The following is a 15,984-nucleotide window of genomic DNA, read 5'->3' as shown; positions in this document are numbered from 1 at the left end:
TCTTAAGTACGTTTTTCAGTAACGTGACATTTTTGCAATTGTATTCAAACACATCGAACACAAATAAATGATGCATTCACACTAGATGATCTGAAATTAAATGTTCCTTTAATCGCTTTTAGTCAAGTTCAGTTAATTTAAAATCAGTTTTAATAAAATTTTAATAGTATTTGCTGGGGAAAAACAACAAAGTACTTCAAACAAACATATACTGTAAAGGCATTTCATAATTGGTTAAAAACACTGCATGAATAAGCTATAGAAGTCAATATTGTATGCTTTTAAATCACAGATAATTTTAATTATAATTGTGTACTTAAACAAACAATCCAGTAAAAAACGAACAATGATACAGTGTTCATATTTCATAAATGCATGTTTATAATGGATCATCACACTGCTATTGACTCTTTTACAAACTGCCCTTTAGAGCCTGTATTCAGAAATGACATAATATGCACATAACTCCAATTATAAATCTGTATTAAAACCCATCTCGATTATTAATCTCCAAATACAGTAAGGAAGACATACCCGCTATATACAGTATTTGTAAATAACATAGAATCTTAACATGTATTCAGTGCATCAGGATAAAGGAGAGCAGAGGAAAACAGAGGAACAGGAAGCTTTGAGTGATGCTTTTAGCTCCATTACACAAGTTTCCCTGACAGCATGAGATGCCCTTAACATTAGGAACCAAACTTGCGGCATCACAGATAGATTTAGACACACAGCCTTTCACACCCAGTGTCTGGCCTCCTAAAGTCCCTGTGGAAAAGAAACATTGGAGTTTACTGTGATGTATGCATTAAAAGTAGGGCCGCACAGTATATTGTTTCAACATCAATATCGCAGTGTGATCATTCTGATCATTCATGACTGAACTCGTAAACTGACAAAATGAAAATACTTAAGTTTCCTCATGAGATCAGGCTAAAATAGCACAGACAACGACGAAAATGTGTCGTGGAACCCCAAAAAGTTTATCGATTATTTATTGGATTTTATGGACATGCAAATAATAAACATTAATTCATCAATCATTGACTAAACATTTTCATGAAAATTCTCACAACACATGCAAATACAAAAATGCATGGCAAATAGCACTGACAACAACAAAAATGTGTCGGGGAAATTTATAGATTGTTTATCAGATTATATGCAGATGCACTCCCACTGCAAAATCATCCCAATCGATCAAACATTATGAATTCTTTCCAGATAGAGATATTAAGTCACCTGGAGAAATTGTATTCATATTGCAATACTTAATCGCCAAAAAAAAAAAAAAAAAAAAAAAAAAAAAAATATATATATATATATATATATATATATCGCAATGTTACATTTTTCCAATATCGTGCAGCCATAATTAAAAGTATTGTTTCAGCATAGATATCGTGATGTGATCATTCGCAATAGTCACATCGCAGAATCTGCAATGTTAAAAATTGCAAAGTTTGTAAAATTAATAATGACAAATTTTATTGAATAATTAAACGATGAAGACTAAGTATTATTTTGCATTTGAAACTCAAATTTGATATGTGTGTATATATATATATATATATATATATATATATATATATACACTTAAAGTCAGAATTAGTCCCCCTGTTTAAGAAGATTTTTTAAACATATTTCTAAACATAATAGTTTTAAAAACTCATTTATAATAACTAATTTATTTTATATTTGCCATGATGACAGTAAATAATATTTGAATAGATATTTTTCAAGACACTTCTATACAACTTAAAGTGACATTTAAAGGCTTAACTAGGTTAATTAGGTTAACTAGGCAGGTTAAGGTAATTTGGCAAGTTATTGTATAACGATGGTTTGATAGTCTGTAGACTATCGAAAAAAAAATATAGCTTAAAGGGCTAATAATTTTGTACCTAAAATGGTGTTTAAAAAATTAAAAACTGCTTTTATTTTAGCCGAAATAAAACAAATAAGACTTTCTCCAGAAGAAAAAATATTATCAGACATACTGTGAAAATTTCCTTGCTCTGTTAAACATCATTTGGGAAATAAAATTCCAAGGGGGACAATAATTCTGACTTCAACTGTATATCGCAGAATAACCAAATATCGCATTGTTATTTTTTTCTGATATCATGCAGCCATAATTAAATGTAAACTTAGGAGTGATGTTAAATAAAGACTTTAATAATCTTACATGTTGCTTTCATGCAGCGGTCTTCACTCCCTGTGCAGGCCATTTTAGCTGTGCAGTCCACACCAACACACGTGTAACACAGGTTTCCATTCGGCATGTTATTGCTGGGATCTGCAGGTGGAAAAATATACATGCTTTCTTTAACAGCAACTCTCTCTCCTATATTTTTTGCATACTAAATGTTAGTAGTGTAGCAAATCACAAATCTCACGGTTCAGATCACATTATGTTTTTTTGAGTCACGGATCAGAGGAAATAAATGTCTTGGTTTTAACAAACATAACATAGAACCTGTAATTTTAATAAAAATCAAGAAATAACCAGCTCAATAAAAAAAAAAAAAGTTAAATGCAGTGAAAAATGATCTGTTGCTGGTAATGTATAAATTATAATCTTGTACAGCACATCATATTTATCTATTATTATTTTTAGTCTCATTTTCAATTTATCATTTAATAATTCTCTCATAAAACTTCGTTTCATTACTAGATGTAATATCTATATATTCAGTTTACCGAATTTATAAGTTGTGATTAACCCAATAATGTCAATTTCATTTTCATGTTCTGGGTTTCGTAATGATGTATATTTGCGACTTCAAAATCATTACAAACTCTACTACTTTTAACATGCTGGGTTCCACACAATCGATTTGTGTTGGGACAGCTTGAAGCTTGAATTAAGTAAACTTTTTAGTTTTTAAAAATTTAAGTGAATTGAAAATAAAACAAATTATTTGTCCACCAAAAAAAAAAATCAATAATTGTGTTGTTTCTGCATATTTTAAGTAAGTAGTTTGAATAAACAGCAAACATACTTTTTTTTGAGTGGATCGGATGCCCTTCTAGCCGCAACCCAGTGCTGGGACAAACCCATACACTCTCTCATTCAAGCAAACACGCTCATTCCCGACATCATAACTGATTTTTATGTTTGAGAAATAATACTAATATTAAACTCTTATTTCAGCATACAGTATCGAGATAAAACCTTGAGTACAGTATAGACATTGATTGAATTGTGACTTGTGTATCATTACACTCCTAACCAGGCCCGGATTGGCTAATCAGGAGGACCAGGAGAATTCCCGGTGGGCCGGTCCGTTTTTTGGCCGCGAGGGCCGGTGTCCCTAGCTCCAGAATCTGTTGCTCTCAGCAGTCACACTTTTTAAATGTATTTATTTACTTGACCACAGCCTTTTTATTCATTATTTTATCGCAACTCTTCTCTTTTCTCTTTTCGCAACTCTTCTCTTTTAATGATGATAAAACTTAGTTGTGTCTCCTTATTGTACACAGCTGTTGTGGTCCAGCGGTTAGCACATTAGGTTAAGACTCTGCGGACCTGGGTTCAATCCTCGATAGAATAATTTATTGTTTTCATTTTTATTGTTAAGACATATAATACTGTTAGGGTTGTTGAACATTTGAAGTTCTAAAGCAGCTGTTTTCTCAAAAAAAGACGTGATAGTGTAATTAACAACTGAATTGGAAATGACCTTATTTTAATATAGTCAGTCGTGAACTGAGGTGGGCCGGTCTGAGGCTTGAAACTCCAGGGCTGAAAAGGAGTCCCACTCCGGCCCTGCTCCTAACTAAAAGTAATGTAAACTATTGACTGTAAAATACTATACCTGGTGCATCATCTTTATTACACAGGTCTGTGCTACAGCAGTAAGAAGTCAGTTTTACATTGCCGAGGTTAATGGAGCCACTCGGACAGCCGTTTGCTGGAGCACAACTTTTAACTGTTGCCAGAGAAGTACTGGAACCTAATGCACCTAAAATACACAGGAGAAAAAACAGTTTAGCTGCACATCATCTTGGTGGAATACATATATGTAGAGATCTGGCAAAGTTTTCAAAATGCTGCAACTTACTCACCTGCAATGCAGAAAACAAACAGACACAATTTTGTGATATAAACTGTTATCATATTGCAGAATAAAATAAAATGTGATCTGCAGTATCTTGGATTTTATTTTATATGTACAGTTAAAATCATAATTATTAGCACTACTAAATTATTAGCACCCCTGTATATTTTCCCCTAATTTCAATTTAACAGAGAGTTTTTTTCAACACATTTCTAATCATAATAGTTTAAATTTCTAATAACTGATTTGCTACTGATGACAGTAAATAATATTTGGCTAGATATTTTTCAAAATGCTAGTATACAGCCTAAAGTGACCTTTAAAGGCTTAACTAGGTTAATTAGGCAAGTTAGTGTAATTAGGCAAGTCATTTTAAAACGATGGTTTGTTCTGTAGACAATTGAAAAACAATATTGCTTAAGGGGGCTAATAATATTAACCTTAAAATGGGTTTAAAAAAATTAAAAAATGCTTTAATTCTAGCCGAAATAAAATAAATAAGACTTTCTCCAAAAGAAAAAATATTATCAGACATACTGTGAACATTTTCTTGTTCTGTTAGACGTCATTTGGAAAAAATATTCGTAAATAGCGTTGGTTTTAAAAACGGAATGCAGCCAAACATACTTCTGGCTACATAATTTGCGGTCTCCAGAAACATATATAGGGCTACGTTTTCAAAATGAGCCTATGTTGCAACTTCATGTTATTTAATTGTAAAAGAAAATCATGTAGTTTGAACATAAAAAAACAAATCGCAGATTAAAACAAAGCGAATTGGGATTTGTTTTCATTTTAAAAAGTTGAAATCACACATCGAATCAAAAAATGGAATCTATATTGAACATATTATTTTCAATTCAATTCAATTGAAGTTCATTTGTATAGCGCTTTTCACAGTAATTATTGTTCCCCTTCGGTTGGGGAACTTCAGTGCCATGAATGGGAGGATTCGGATCAGAAGCCGCTTATCTGGAGAGTATTGAACGGGCCAATGAATGAAATTAATTGGCAGCGTAAGCTTGCGCAGGTGTGCGACATCTGCAATCATCTCAGCATATAAGCACACCTGAAGCCAGCAGACGCCATCCTTTTCGCTTCAGATCCTTTCTGAGTGAGTCGATGAGGGTTCCTCTTGCTGATCAGCACTTCAGAGCGAACGAGTGTGTCTCCCGGTCCAGAGTGGGTCTTCGCGGTGGCAGACGGTCGAGCTGGGTTACTCCCTTGCCTGCGGTTCTTTGGGTCCGGTCCTCCAGAGCGGTGCGTATAGTTGCAACTTTCCTAAAAGAGCAACACAGTCGTGCAGCACGTCCTTTTCAGGATGGCGCTCCGACTGTGCGTTTCTGGATGCGGGGGTTTCCTGTCTCCGGATGATGGACACGATCACTGCATTGCATGTTTGGGGGTCCAGCATGTTAATGCGGTGCTCGCGGGCGGTTCATGTCGTCATTGCGATGCCATGACCGTTGCACAGCTAAGATCGCGGCTAACTTTCGCAAGAGAGCGAGCCACCCCAGTTGCCTCCTGTTCTAAAAAAGCAGCGGGCGCTCGGGCAGATCTGAGGGTTTCAGCGGGAGCTAATCCGCCGCCCACGGGCTCGCGGACCTCTCGCTCCTCACGGCGCTCCATCCAAGCTTCGGGTGGTGAGAGTGATCCGTCTAACCAGATGGTAGCTCTCACACTCGCTGACACCGGAGATCAGATGTCCTCCGCGGCATCGGAGGGTGGGCTTTCACTGTCCGACGAAGATCCGGACCCGCTCGCCCCCTCTGGGCAGGTGAGCGCTGTCAAATCGGATCCTGAAGCGGACATGTTAGCCGTGCTTTCCCGGGCTGCTTCGGCCGTGGGGTTGGAGATGGTTTATCCCCCAGCTCCGCGGCCGGACCGACTAGATGGGTGCTACGTAGAGGACCAGAAGGCGAAGCCTTCGAAGCCTCTCGTCCCCTTCTTCCCGGAAGTGCACAGTAGGCTCACGCAGTCCTGGAGGGCACCTTTCTCTGCCCGTGCTGCGAGTGCCTCCGCCCTCACCGCCCTTGACGGCGGAGCTGCCAGGGGGTATGAGGCGATCCCGTCAGTGGAGCGCGCTATCGCGGTCAATCTTTGTCCGCGCGGCGCCTCTACGTGGCGGGGTTTGCCCCGCCTCCCGTCCAAAGCCTGTAGGTTGTCTGCCTCCCTCGGAGCCAGAGCTTATAAGGCTGCGGGCCAGGCTGCTTCTGCTTTGCACGCGATGGCCACCTACCAGCGCTACCAAGCGCAGGCGCTGGCCGAGCTGCACGAGGGCGGGTCCAACCCAAGCTTATTACATGAGCTGCGCACCGCGACCGACTATGCTCTTCGGACTACTAAGTCCGCCGCGTGTGCGCTGGGGAGGACGATGTCCACACTTGTGGTTCAGGAACGCCACCTCTGGCTAAACCTGGCCGATATGCGCGACGTTGACAAAGTTCGCTTTCTTGACTCGCCCATATCCCAGGCTGGCCTGTTCGGCGACACCGTCGGTGAATTCACCCAGGAATTCAAGGCGGTGAAAGAGCAGTCGGATGCGATGGGCAATGTCATCTATCGGCGTGGCCGTAAGCCCGCTCCGCCCGCCGAGCCATCCACCTCCGCTGTTCCTCGCCGAGGGCGCCCGCCAACGAGTGCTGCCCCGCCCCCGCCTGCGCCTCCGGCCAAGCGGGCGTGGCGTTCACCTCGAAAGCAGGCAGCCCCTCCTGCCCAGGGCGCCGTTAAGTCCGGTAAACGGACCGCGAAGCGTCCCTGAGACAGGCCATCCGGAGAGGAGGAAACTTGCTCTTTCCCCGCTGGAGGGCGGGGCCCCGATAACAACGGTACTTTTCAGTGCCACCAAAACATCAGTAAAAGAGCACTTTTTCCCTTCCCCGGATGTGACTGCACGAGTTCTGCCAGTCCGGGACGCGCTGCCTTCCGGCTCACAGACTCTACGTGCTTCGCCAGTGGCTCACGAGCGCTGGGGGGACGGTCTCCCTTCCCTCAGCCCTCCAGCCCCCTCTCCGGAGTCAGGGTGCGGAGCCAGAGCGAATCGCTCTCCTCCAGCTTTTCCGCGGGACCCTCGTGCTTCCCGGATCAGCACACCCACTCCGCGCTGCCCCACCGCTGGTACGTCAGCGATTGTAGCGGTGACTCCATTAGCGAGGGCTCTGCCTGCCTGGTTAGCGCGGGCCAGCCCCTCGCGGTGGCTCATACGCACAATCAGACTCGGTTACGCGATTCAGTTCGCGAAACGGCCCCCCAAGTTTACGGGCGTGTATTTCTCCAGGGTCAACCCCCTGTCCGCCCCTGTCTTGCGAGAGGAGATTGCTGCCCTCCTGGCGAAGGGTGCAATCGAGCCGGTTCCTCCAGCCGAGATGGAGAGTGGGTTTTACAGCCCATACTTCATCGTACCCAAAAAGAGCGGTGGGTCACGGCCAATCCTAGATCTGCGCGTTTTGAACCGCTGTCTGCACAAGCTGCCGTTCAGAATGCTCACGCAGAGGCGCATTCTCCAATGCGTTCGTCCTCGGGATTGGTATGCAGCCATAGACCTGAAGGACGCGTATTTCCATGTCTCCATTCTTCCACGCCACCGCCAATTTCTGCGGTTTGCGTTCGAGGGTCGAGCGTGGCAGTACAAGGTCCTCCCCTTCGGGCTCTCTCTGTCTCCGCGGGTCTTCACCAAACTCGCGGAGGGTGCCCTAGCGCCCCTTCGGCTCGCGGGCATTCGCATACTCAGTTATCTCGACGACTGGCTGATTTTAGCCCACTCGCGGGAGCAATTGATTATGCACAGGGACGAGGTGCTTCGGCATCTCCGCCTACTGGGGCTTCAGGTCAACCGAGAAAAGAGCAAACTCGCCCCCGTGCAGAGGATTTCTTTTCTCGGGATGGAGCTGGACTCGATCACCATGGTAGCGCACCTCTCCGAGGAACGCGCTCGCCTGTTGCTGAACTGTCTGAGGGAGCTCGACAGCAAACTAGTGGTCCCACTGAAGTTCTTTCAGAGGCTCCTGGGGCATATGGCATCCGCAGCCGCCGTCACGCCGCTCGGGTTGCTCCATATGAGACCACTTCAGCACTGGCTTCACGATCGGGTCCCCAGACGCGCATGGCACGCTGGCACACACCGGGTCTCGGTTACTGCGCTGTGTCGCCGCGCCCTCAGCCCTTGGAACGACCCCTCGTTCCTACAGGCCGGTGTGCCTCTAGGACAGGCGTCCAGCCATGTTGTTGTTTCAACAGACGCTTCCAACACGGGTTGGGGGGCCGTGTGTCGCGGGCATGCGGCTGCGGGCCTCTGGAAGGGTGCCCAGCTGCATTGGCATATCAATCGCCTAGAGCTGTTGGCAGTGTTCCTCGCTCTACACCGCTTTTTACCGGTGCTGGAGCGGCAACACGTGCTGGTCAGGACGGACAGTACGGCGGCGGCGGCGTATATCAACCGCATGGGGGGTATGCGCTCTCGCCGCATGTCTCAGCTCGCCCGCCGTCTGCTCCTCTGGAGTCACCCGCGGCTGAAATCGCTGCGCGCCATTCACGTCCCAGGCACGCTCAATCGTGCAGCCGATGCGCTCTCACGACAGCTGTTACGCCCTGGAGAATGGAGACTCCACCCCGAGTCTGTTCAGCTGATATGGGCGCGATTCGGGTAGGCCCAGATCGATCTGTTTGCTTCCCCCGAGAATGCTCACTGCCAGTTGTTTTTTTCCCTGACCGAGGGCTCTCTCGGCACGGATGCACTGGCCCACAGCTGGCCTCGGGGCATGCGCAAGTATGCGTTTCCCCCAGTGAGCCTGCTCGCGCAGTTTCTGTGCAAGGTCAGGGAGGACGAGGAACAGGTTCTGCTAGTTGCGCCCCTTTGGCCCAACCGGACCTGGATATCAGAGCTCTCACTCCTCGCGACGGCCCTCCCCTGGCGGATCCCTTTGAGAGAGGACCTACTCTCTCAGGGACAGGGCACCATCTGGCACCCTCGCCCCGATCTTTGGAACCTCCACGTGTGGTCCCTAGACGCGAGGAAGACTTAGGTAACCTACCGACTGCGGTGGTTAATACCATCACTCAGGCTAGAGCCCCCTCCACGAGGCGCGCCTACGCCCTGAAGTGGAGTCTATTCACTGAATGGTGCGTCTCTCGCAGAGAAGACCCCCGAAATTGCCAGATTAGTGTTGTGCTCTCTTTCCTTCAAGAGAAGTTGGACAGCAGGCTGTCGCCCTCCACTCTCAAGGTTTACGTGGCCGCCATCTCCGCTTATCATAGCGCGGTAGCTGGCGGCACCGTGGGAAAGCATAACCTGGTCATCCAGTTCCTTAGGGGTGCTAGGCGAATTAATCCATCTCGCCCCCCTCTCATGCCCTCTTGGGATCTCGCCCTCGTTCTCACGAGTCTGCGATCCGATCCCTTTGAGCCACTCGAATCAGTATCTCTAAGATTTCTGTCCCTGAAGACAGCTCTGCTGGTTGCGTTGGCCTCCATCAAGAGGGTCGGGGACCTGGAGGCATTTTCGGTCAGTGACTCGTGCCTGGAATTCGGGCCGGATTACTCTCACGTTATCCTGAGACCCCGCCCCGGTTATGTGCCCAAGGTTCCTACCACCCCCTTTAGAGATCAGGTAGTGAACCTGCAAGCGCTGCCCCCGGAGGAGGCAGACCCAGCCCTTTCTTTACTTTGTCCAGTTCGCGCTCTGCGCATTTATGTGGACCGTACTCAGAATTTTAGATCATCTGAGCAGCTCTTTGTCTGTTATGGCGGTCGGCAGCAGGGAAGTGCCGTATCGAAACAAAGATTATCCCACTGGATTGTGGATGCCATTTCACTCGCTTATTCGAGTCGAGGTCAGCCGTGTCCCCCGGGAGTACGTGCACACTCCACTCGGAGCGTTGCATCCTCTTGGGCGCGTGCACGCGGCGCCTCTCTAACAGACATCTGTAGAGCTGCGGGCTGGGCGACACCCAACACATTTGCAAGGTTTTACAATCTGCGAGTGGAGACGGTTTCCTCAAGGGTATTAGGTAACCCTTTGGTGATTGAGGAGACAACTCGGTAGGGTGTTGAAACACGCTTGCTGCGCCATTCTCCCTAACACGGAGGTACGTGCGCCTTTTTTATCTGTCAGTAAAGTTCCCCGTCAGGTGAGCCCTGCAGATTCCTCCGTGGCCCCCAGCACTGACTCAGCGGAGGAGTCACTTGCTGGCCCACTACGTTGTAGGTCTGCCCGCTGGTCAGCCCGCGTTTTGGGTATAGGTGCCTGCTATGCGTGATCCCCACTAGGCGATCCCATATGCTTATTCCGCCACGGTTAAGTCCCCCCCCTGGGCGGACCCGTGTCTTCCCTCTCCGCTAACCACTCTTTGCTATGCGTACTCCCCCTTTTTAGGGCTAGTCCATAGGTAAATTCTGCCATCTATCCCCCCCTTGGGTAACGGATGGCCTCCGCAGCGTCCTCCCTATCGGGATTGCACGCTTCCCAACGTACTGTCGTATTTCCTAGAATTATCTAGATGCTCACGACTTCCCAAAAAATATATCTAAATCCGTAAAACTTCTGTTGAAGTAGGATAAATTAGGGCCAGGGACACGTTGGAGGACCGCGCCCCCCATGATGTGGGTGCGTCACGCTTGCTTGACTATCTCCTCATCGGGGGTGTTGGTAAGGTGCAGTCATTATGGCGCTTTCCATATTCTCCCATTCATGGCACTGAAGTTCCCCAACCGAAGGGGAACGTTCGAGGTTACAGAAGTAACCCTTCGTTCCCCGAGGAGGGGAACGGAAGTGCCATATTCCGTCGCCATAATGACTGTCCCTTAGCTGTTTGAAAGTCTCTTCAGCTTAAAAGGATGGCGTCTGCTGGCTTCAGGTGTGCTTATATGCTGAGATGATTGCAGATGTCGCACACCTGCGCAAGCTTACGCTGCCAATTAATTTCATTCATTGGCCCGTTCAATACTCTCCAGATAAGCGGCTTCTGATCCGAATCCTCCCATTCATGGCACTTCCGTTCCCCTCCTCGGGGAACGAAGGGTTACTTCTGTAACCTCGAACGTTTCAAAGCAGCTTTACAGGAGCACATTATTGCAATATAATCAAGATCAGAAAAGTTAAAATTATTAGTTACAATAACTTTATTAATCACTTATACCTTTTAACAGTTAAAGTTATTATATAAAGGCATGATTAACCTGCAGTTATATAGTAAATAGGTATATTTAATAAAAAAGTTGAACATAATTTACATGAATACTTTTACAGCACCATTCAATTATATCAGCATCTCCATCAGTCATTTATAGCAGCAAATCTCAATGCATTACACTGAACTTACTTGCGTATGCAGTTGCAGCAAAGCAGCTGGAAAAACCACTGGGGCATGGTATCTGATCACAGGAGCTCTGCTGACCCGGGCACTGATTACAGAATAAAGAGTGTCCTTTAGTAATAAAAAAGGAGAAAGATATTAGTGAGAGAGTGACATTAGTGATCTGTATTTGAATTTCAATTCAAGCAGTTCATCCTTTACCTGCAGTAAAAAGAGCAAATAAAAGAAAAGCTGAGATTTGCAGATGCATCTTTGATCAGGAGGAGAATGAGTTGATGTTTCTGTTTTACTGCCCATTTTATAGTTTATCAAAAGAGGCGAGACTTAAGAGTATGCAAAAAAGGGTGTGAAAAAGGGTGTGACTGAAAAAGAAAGTTTTAAATAAAGAGTTCAATACGCACCAGATTTGAAATAATTGATTATTATTTACTGTATTTAAAGTAAATTTTTAATGAATACATTTAACATTTATCAAATTTAGCTGTGGGTCTGGTATGAATATTCTTCCTTTATACCATTATACAATTTTTAGTCAAATACTTAAACACTAACAATGGTTTATAAATCTATTAATAACAATGAAAATTACTGACTGACTAATGTAATAAAATGATAATAATAAGATTGTAATCATTCATAATAACTATTCAGAATATGTTTTTGCTAATTATCATAACTTTCATTAAGATATGTAAAATTTAGCCTAAACCACTCCATTTTCATCAACAAAAATAGACATATTAAGGATTTTGTTTCAATATTTTTTTTAATACAGTCATGTTTATTTTACTGATTTACTGATTCAATGTCATTTGGCCTAAAATTTCTCTTTTGTGCTCCGCAGATGAAAGAAAGACTTGGAGCTTTGGAACAAGATCATGACGAGTAAAAGTGGACAGAATTTCCATATCTGGATGAACCTTGGAAAGTTTTATTTTTATGAGTGAACCATCTCTTAGGTAAGCCTCTAAGGACATTGTTTTCTTGCTTAAACTGTAATAAAACCACAGTCTATGTAAGAATGATTATTTCCTTTTGTAATAAAAAGCCTCTAAGTACCATTTTCCTGCTCAGACTGTGCCAAAAAAACAAACAAAAAAAAAAACAAAAAACAAACATTGTACTTAAAGACGATTATATCCTTTTGAAATTATAAGCCTCTAAGTACACCATTTCCTGGTTTATACTTTGAAAAAAACAAAAAAAACAACAACATTATACCTATGATTATTTCCTTTTAGACTTAAAAGCGTTTAAGTACACTGTTTTTTTGTTTAAACTGTGACAAAAATCAAACAAACATTGTACATAAAATGATTAATTTCTTTTTAAGGTAAATACCTTTAGTTACACCATTTTCTTGCATAGACTGAGAAAAAAAAAACAGTGTACATAAAAATTATTATTTCTTTTTGAATCGTAAGCCTTTAAGTACTCTTTTCTTTGCCCAAACTGCTAAAATCAGCAGTGTAAATAAAAAAGATTATTTCTGTTTGATATGATAATAAGAAGCACAGTAAATGTTGTCGATGACTAGGGCTAGACAGAATCTGCAGACATTTTTTGCTTTTTCTGCATAGAATTTTGTAAAAAATCTGCATATTTGTGCGGAATGATTTTGGGAGTATTGTAATTAAAACTGTAATATACAAAATAAAAAATAATACCTTTTAAACTTTTGTTTATTGTTTACATTCAATTACATCCTCTTATTTGGTAAACAAAGCGAGTCTCTTATATAATATATTCACTAAACGGCAGAAAATATTACTTTACAAACTGTATTGTAACTAAATCAAATGAACATTTTCATATTAATCTATAATATTACTGAATTTAATTTAAAAACTGAATAAAATAAATTTACACAAGTAATGTAATGTGTGTATTTATATAGCGCATTTTATTGTGAATGGCCATACACCCACAGCGCTTCTCAGTCATGAGGGGGGTCTCTCCACACCACCACCAGTGAGCAGCATTCACATGTATGATGCGATGGCAGCCACAAAACAACAGCGCCAGTGCGCTCATCATACACCAGCTAATGGTGGAGTATAGAGACAGTGATCGAGCCAATTCGTTGGATAGGGATGATTGGGAGTCAACGATTAGTAAGGGCCAATGCAGGGAATTTGGCCAGGACTCTGGGGTTACAGTGTGACTGTTACAGCCCTACTCTTTAAGAGAAGTGCCATGGGATTTTTAATGACCACAGAGAGTCAGGACCGCGGTTTAACGTCTCATCTGAAAGATGGTGCCTACTGACAGTATAGTGTCCCCTTCACTTTTGCTAAGGCATTAGGATTCAGACAGACTGCAGGTTGAGCGCCCCCTGCTGGCCTCACTAACACCACTTCCAACAGCAACCTAACTTTCCCATCGGGTCACCCATCCAGGTATTGACCAGGCTCAGCCCTGCTTAGCTTCAGTTAGTTGCCAGTCTTGCGCTGCAGGGTGATATAGCTGTGGCAAGTAAATAAATAGACTGAATGATGCGATATACATCTGTGGAAATCTTATTTTTGCATGTGCAGATTCCATGTGGGCCTACTGATGACTTTTACTGCCACAAGTTGCCGCACTCTTAATTCAATTCAGCTTTATTTGTATAGCGCTTTTACAATGTGGATTGTGTTAAAGCAGCTTCACATAAATGGTCATAGTAACTGGAACAGTGTAGTTCAGTTTTTAGTGTTTAAGTTCAGTTCAGTTTAGCTCAGTTCAGTGTGATTTAAAATCATTACTGAGAGTTCAAACACTGAAGAGCAAATTCATAGATGCGTAGCTCTATCAATCCTGAACCATGCGAGCCAGTGGCGAAAGCGGAGAGGGAAAAAAAAACTTCACCTGATAGGAGATTGAAGAAAAAAAACCTTGAGAGAACCAGACTCAGTTGGGCACGACCATTTTAATTTCTCCGCTGGCCAAAAGTCTTGTGCAGAGCTTCAGTCACTGCGGTGGAGGCTGGAAGCTGGCCTCAGCAAAGACTCGTCTGTCCCTGTGTAACCGGTTCTGCGTTGTGTTTTCTTTGTTTTATTTAGGATTAACCAGTCGGAAATCTGCAGTTGTGACGGCTCTTTACTCACTCTCCCATGCATAGTCAGTGCAGAAAGGGAAGAGATGAAGAGAAAGATAGAACAAAACTCCAAACAATATTAACAAAGTGACAAAACATACCTGAGAATAAATCAAAAAGCACAGCTTTTACAGTGTGTCTTCGCCCTTACAGCTTTTCTGTTAAAAGTGCAATGCATTTTAGCATTCACATGCTTCAGTTAGGCTAAAGTTAATCAAAACCTCCATTTAAGTGATAACACAAAAATAATGAAATATATGTGAAAAATAAAGGTATAAATATTATTTAAACATGAAAACTAGCTTTAAAAGTTATTTATAAAGTAAAGATGATTAAAGATTAATTGGAGCTTAGCAGACACCCACCTCTCCCATGCATAGTCAGTGCAGAAAGGGAAGAGGCGGGCGCAAAACAGGAAATTAAACAGCGTGAGCTCCCTTAGAAATTTAAAGGAAAAGACACACACTAACAAACACCTCAGGTACACTTACTAACACATTAGATAAAATACATATTTTGTGTAATTCTATACTTAAAGCGAATAATAATTTTCATACCTGTTACACCTGGAGCGTCGCTGGAATCAGACTCATGTTCTCCACTCCCCATGACCACCAGCGCAGCAGCAGCTCAGGATACGGCCTGGTCCCGGATATGGAAACCTTGGGATCATCTCGTCGCTGGTCTTGGATCCAATCAGTGACTCCACATAATCTGAGGACCTCGGGATGAGTATCGACACGTGGAAATAGAGGATAGAGAGAATAATTAGCGTAGCTGTTGTTCATAGTGTACTGTATATAAACAAGATGCAGAAGCCTGTGTGGAACCCGCTAAGTGATGCATTGAGTGTATGCTTTACTAAACAGAAAGATCTTTAATCTAGTTTTGAACTGGGAGAGTGTGTCTGAGCCTCGGACATTATCAGGAAGGCTATTCCAGAGTGTAGGAGCCATAAAGGAGAAGGCTCGACCTCCTTTACTCGACTTTGCTATTCTAGGTACTACCAGAAGCCCTGAGTTTTGAGATCTTAAAGAGCAAGTTGGATTGTAGCGAGACAGAAGGTTGGTTAGATAAACAGGAGCTAGATTATTTAAAGCTTTATAGGTGAGAAGTAATATTTTAAATTCAATACGAAACCTAACAGGCAGCCAGTGTAAGGAGGATAAAATTGGAGTGATATGATCGTATTTTCTAGACCTGGTAAGAACTCTGGCTGCTGCATTTTGTAATAATTAATCATTGTACATTTGCTATGTTTATAACTACATGGTTTTATATAAATGTCTTTAAGTAGTAAAAGATAAACATTAGTTTTCAGCTATCTCGATCGACTTGTTAGACCAGCAGCTACTAACAAGGAAATTCATTTAGGCCAGACGTCTTATTTCCTTTTGAGGGGTTTCTTGGGAACTGCAGCTACATTAGAATCTGGTTAAAGTAAAGTTGATGGTATGTAATCAGGAAAGGACTATCACATTCCCCCTTCACTCAGAACTCAGATGGTTTGTTTTGCAAGTGCAATGGG

The 15,984-nt window shown here is 43.3% G+C and overlaps 1 protein-coding gene and 1 long non-coding RNA gene across 7 annotated transcripts in view; one reads left to right on the top strand and one right to left on the bottom strand.

Moving 5' to 3' along the window:
* LOC137488778 (uncharacterized) overlaps positions 1 to 15,984 on the top strand; it is a 385,094-nt gene that overhangs the window by 229,410 nt on the left and 139,700 nt on the right. For all 6 annotated transcript variants that reach the window (XR_012397097.1, XR_012397099.1, XR_012397098.1 and 3 more), the window contains one exon: positions 12,222 to 12,336. This is a non-coding gene — a long non-coding RNA (uncharacterized lncRNA). The remainder of the gene's footprint in view (positions 1 to 12,221; positions 12,337 to 15,984) is intronic.
* Positions 95 to 11,708, bottom strand: ly6m6 (lymphocyte antigen 6 family member M6). The gene is made up of 5 exons (NM_001386326.1): positions 11,579 to 11,708; positions 11,384 to 11,488; positions 3,825 to 3,971; positions 2,192 to 2,302; positions 95 to 771 (listed from the first exon to the last, which is right to left on the bottom strand). The coding sequence occupies exons 1-5, from the start codon at positions 11,625 to 11,627 to the stop codon at positions 581 to 583; spliced, it is 603 nt and encodes a 200-aa protein (NP_001373255.1). The 5' UTR covers positions 11,628 to 11,708; the 3' UTR covers positions 95 to 580.

Source organism: Danio rerio, chromosome 21 (assembly GCF_049306965.1).
Source record: "Danio rerio strain Tuebingen ecotype United States chromosome 21, GRCz12tu, whole genome shotgun sequence".
Taxonomy (NCBI): Eukaryota; Metazoa; Chordata; class Actinopteri; order Cypriniformes; family Danionidae; genus Danio; species Danio rerio.
This window is presented reverse-complemented; position numbering and strand designations above follow the sequence as displayed.

Bases quoted from the DNA above. Each gene is read 5' to 3' on its own strand.
- ly6m6 (NM_001386326.1), bottom strand. From the start codon at position 11,627: ATGCATCTGCAAATCTCAGCTTTTCTTTTATTTGCTCTTTTTACTGCA. The intron at 11,489-11,578 runs GTAAAGGATGAA...TTATTACTAAAG, and splicing joins ATTTGCTCTTTTTACTGCAG to GACACTCTTTATTCTGTAAT. The intron at 772-2,191 runs GTAAGATTATTA...TCTTTTCCACAG, and splicing joins CCGCTGCATGAAAGCAACAT to GGACTTTAGGAGGCCAGACA.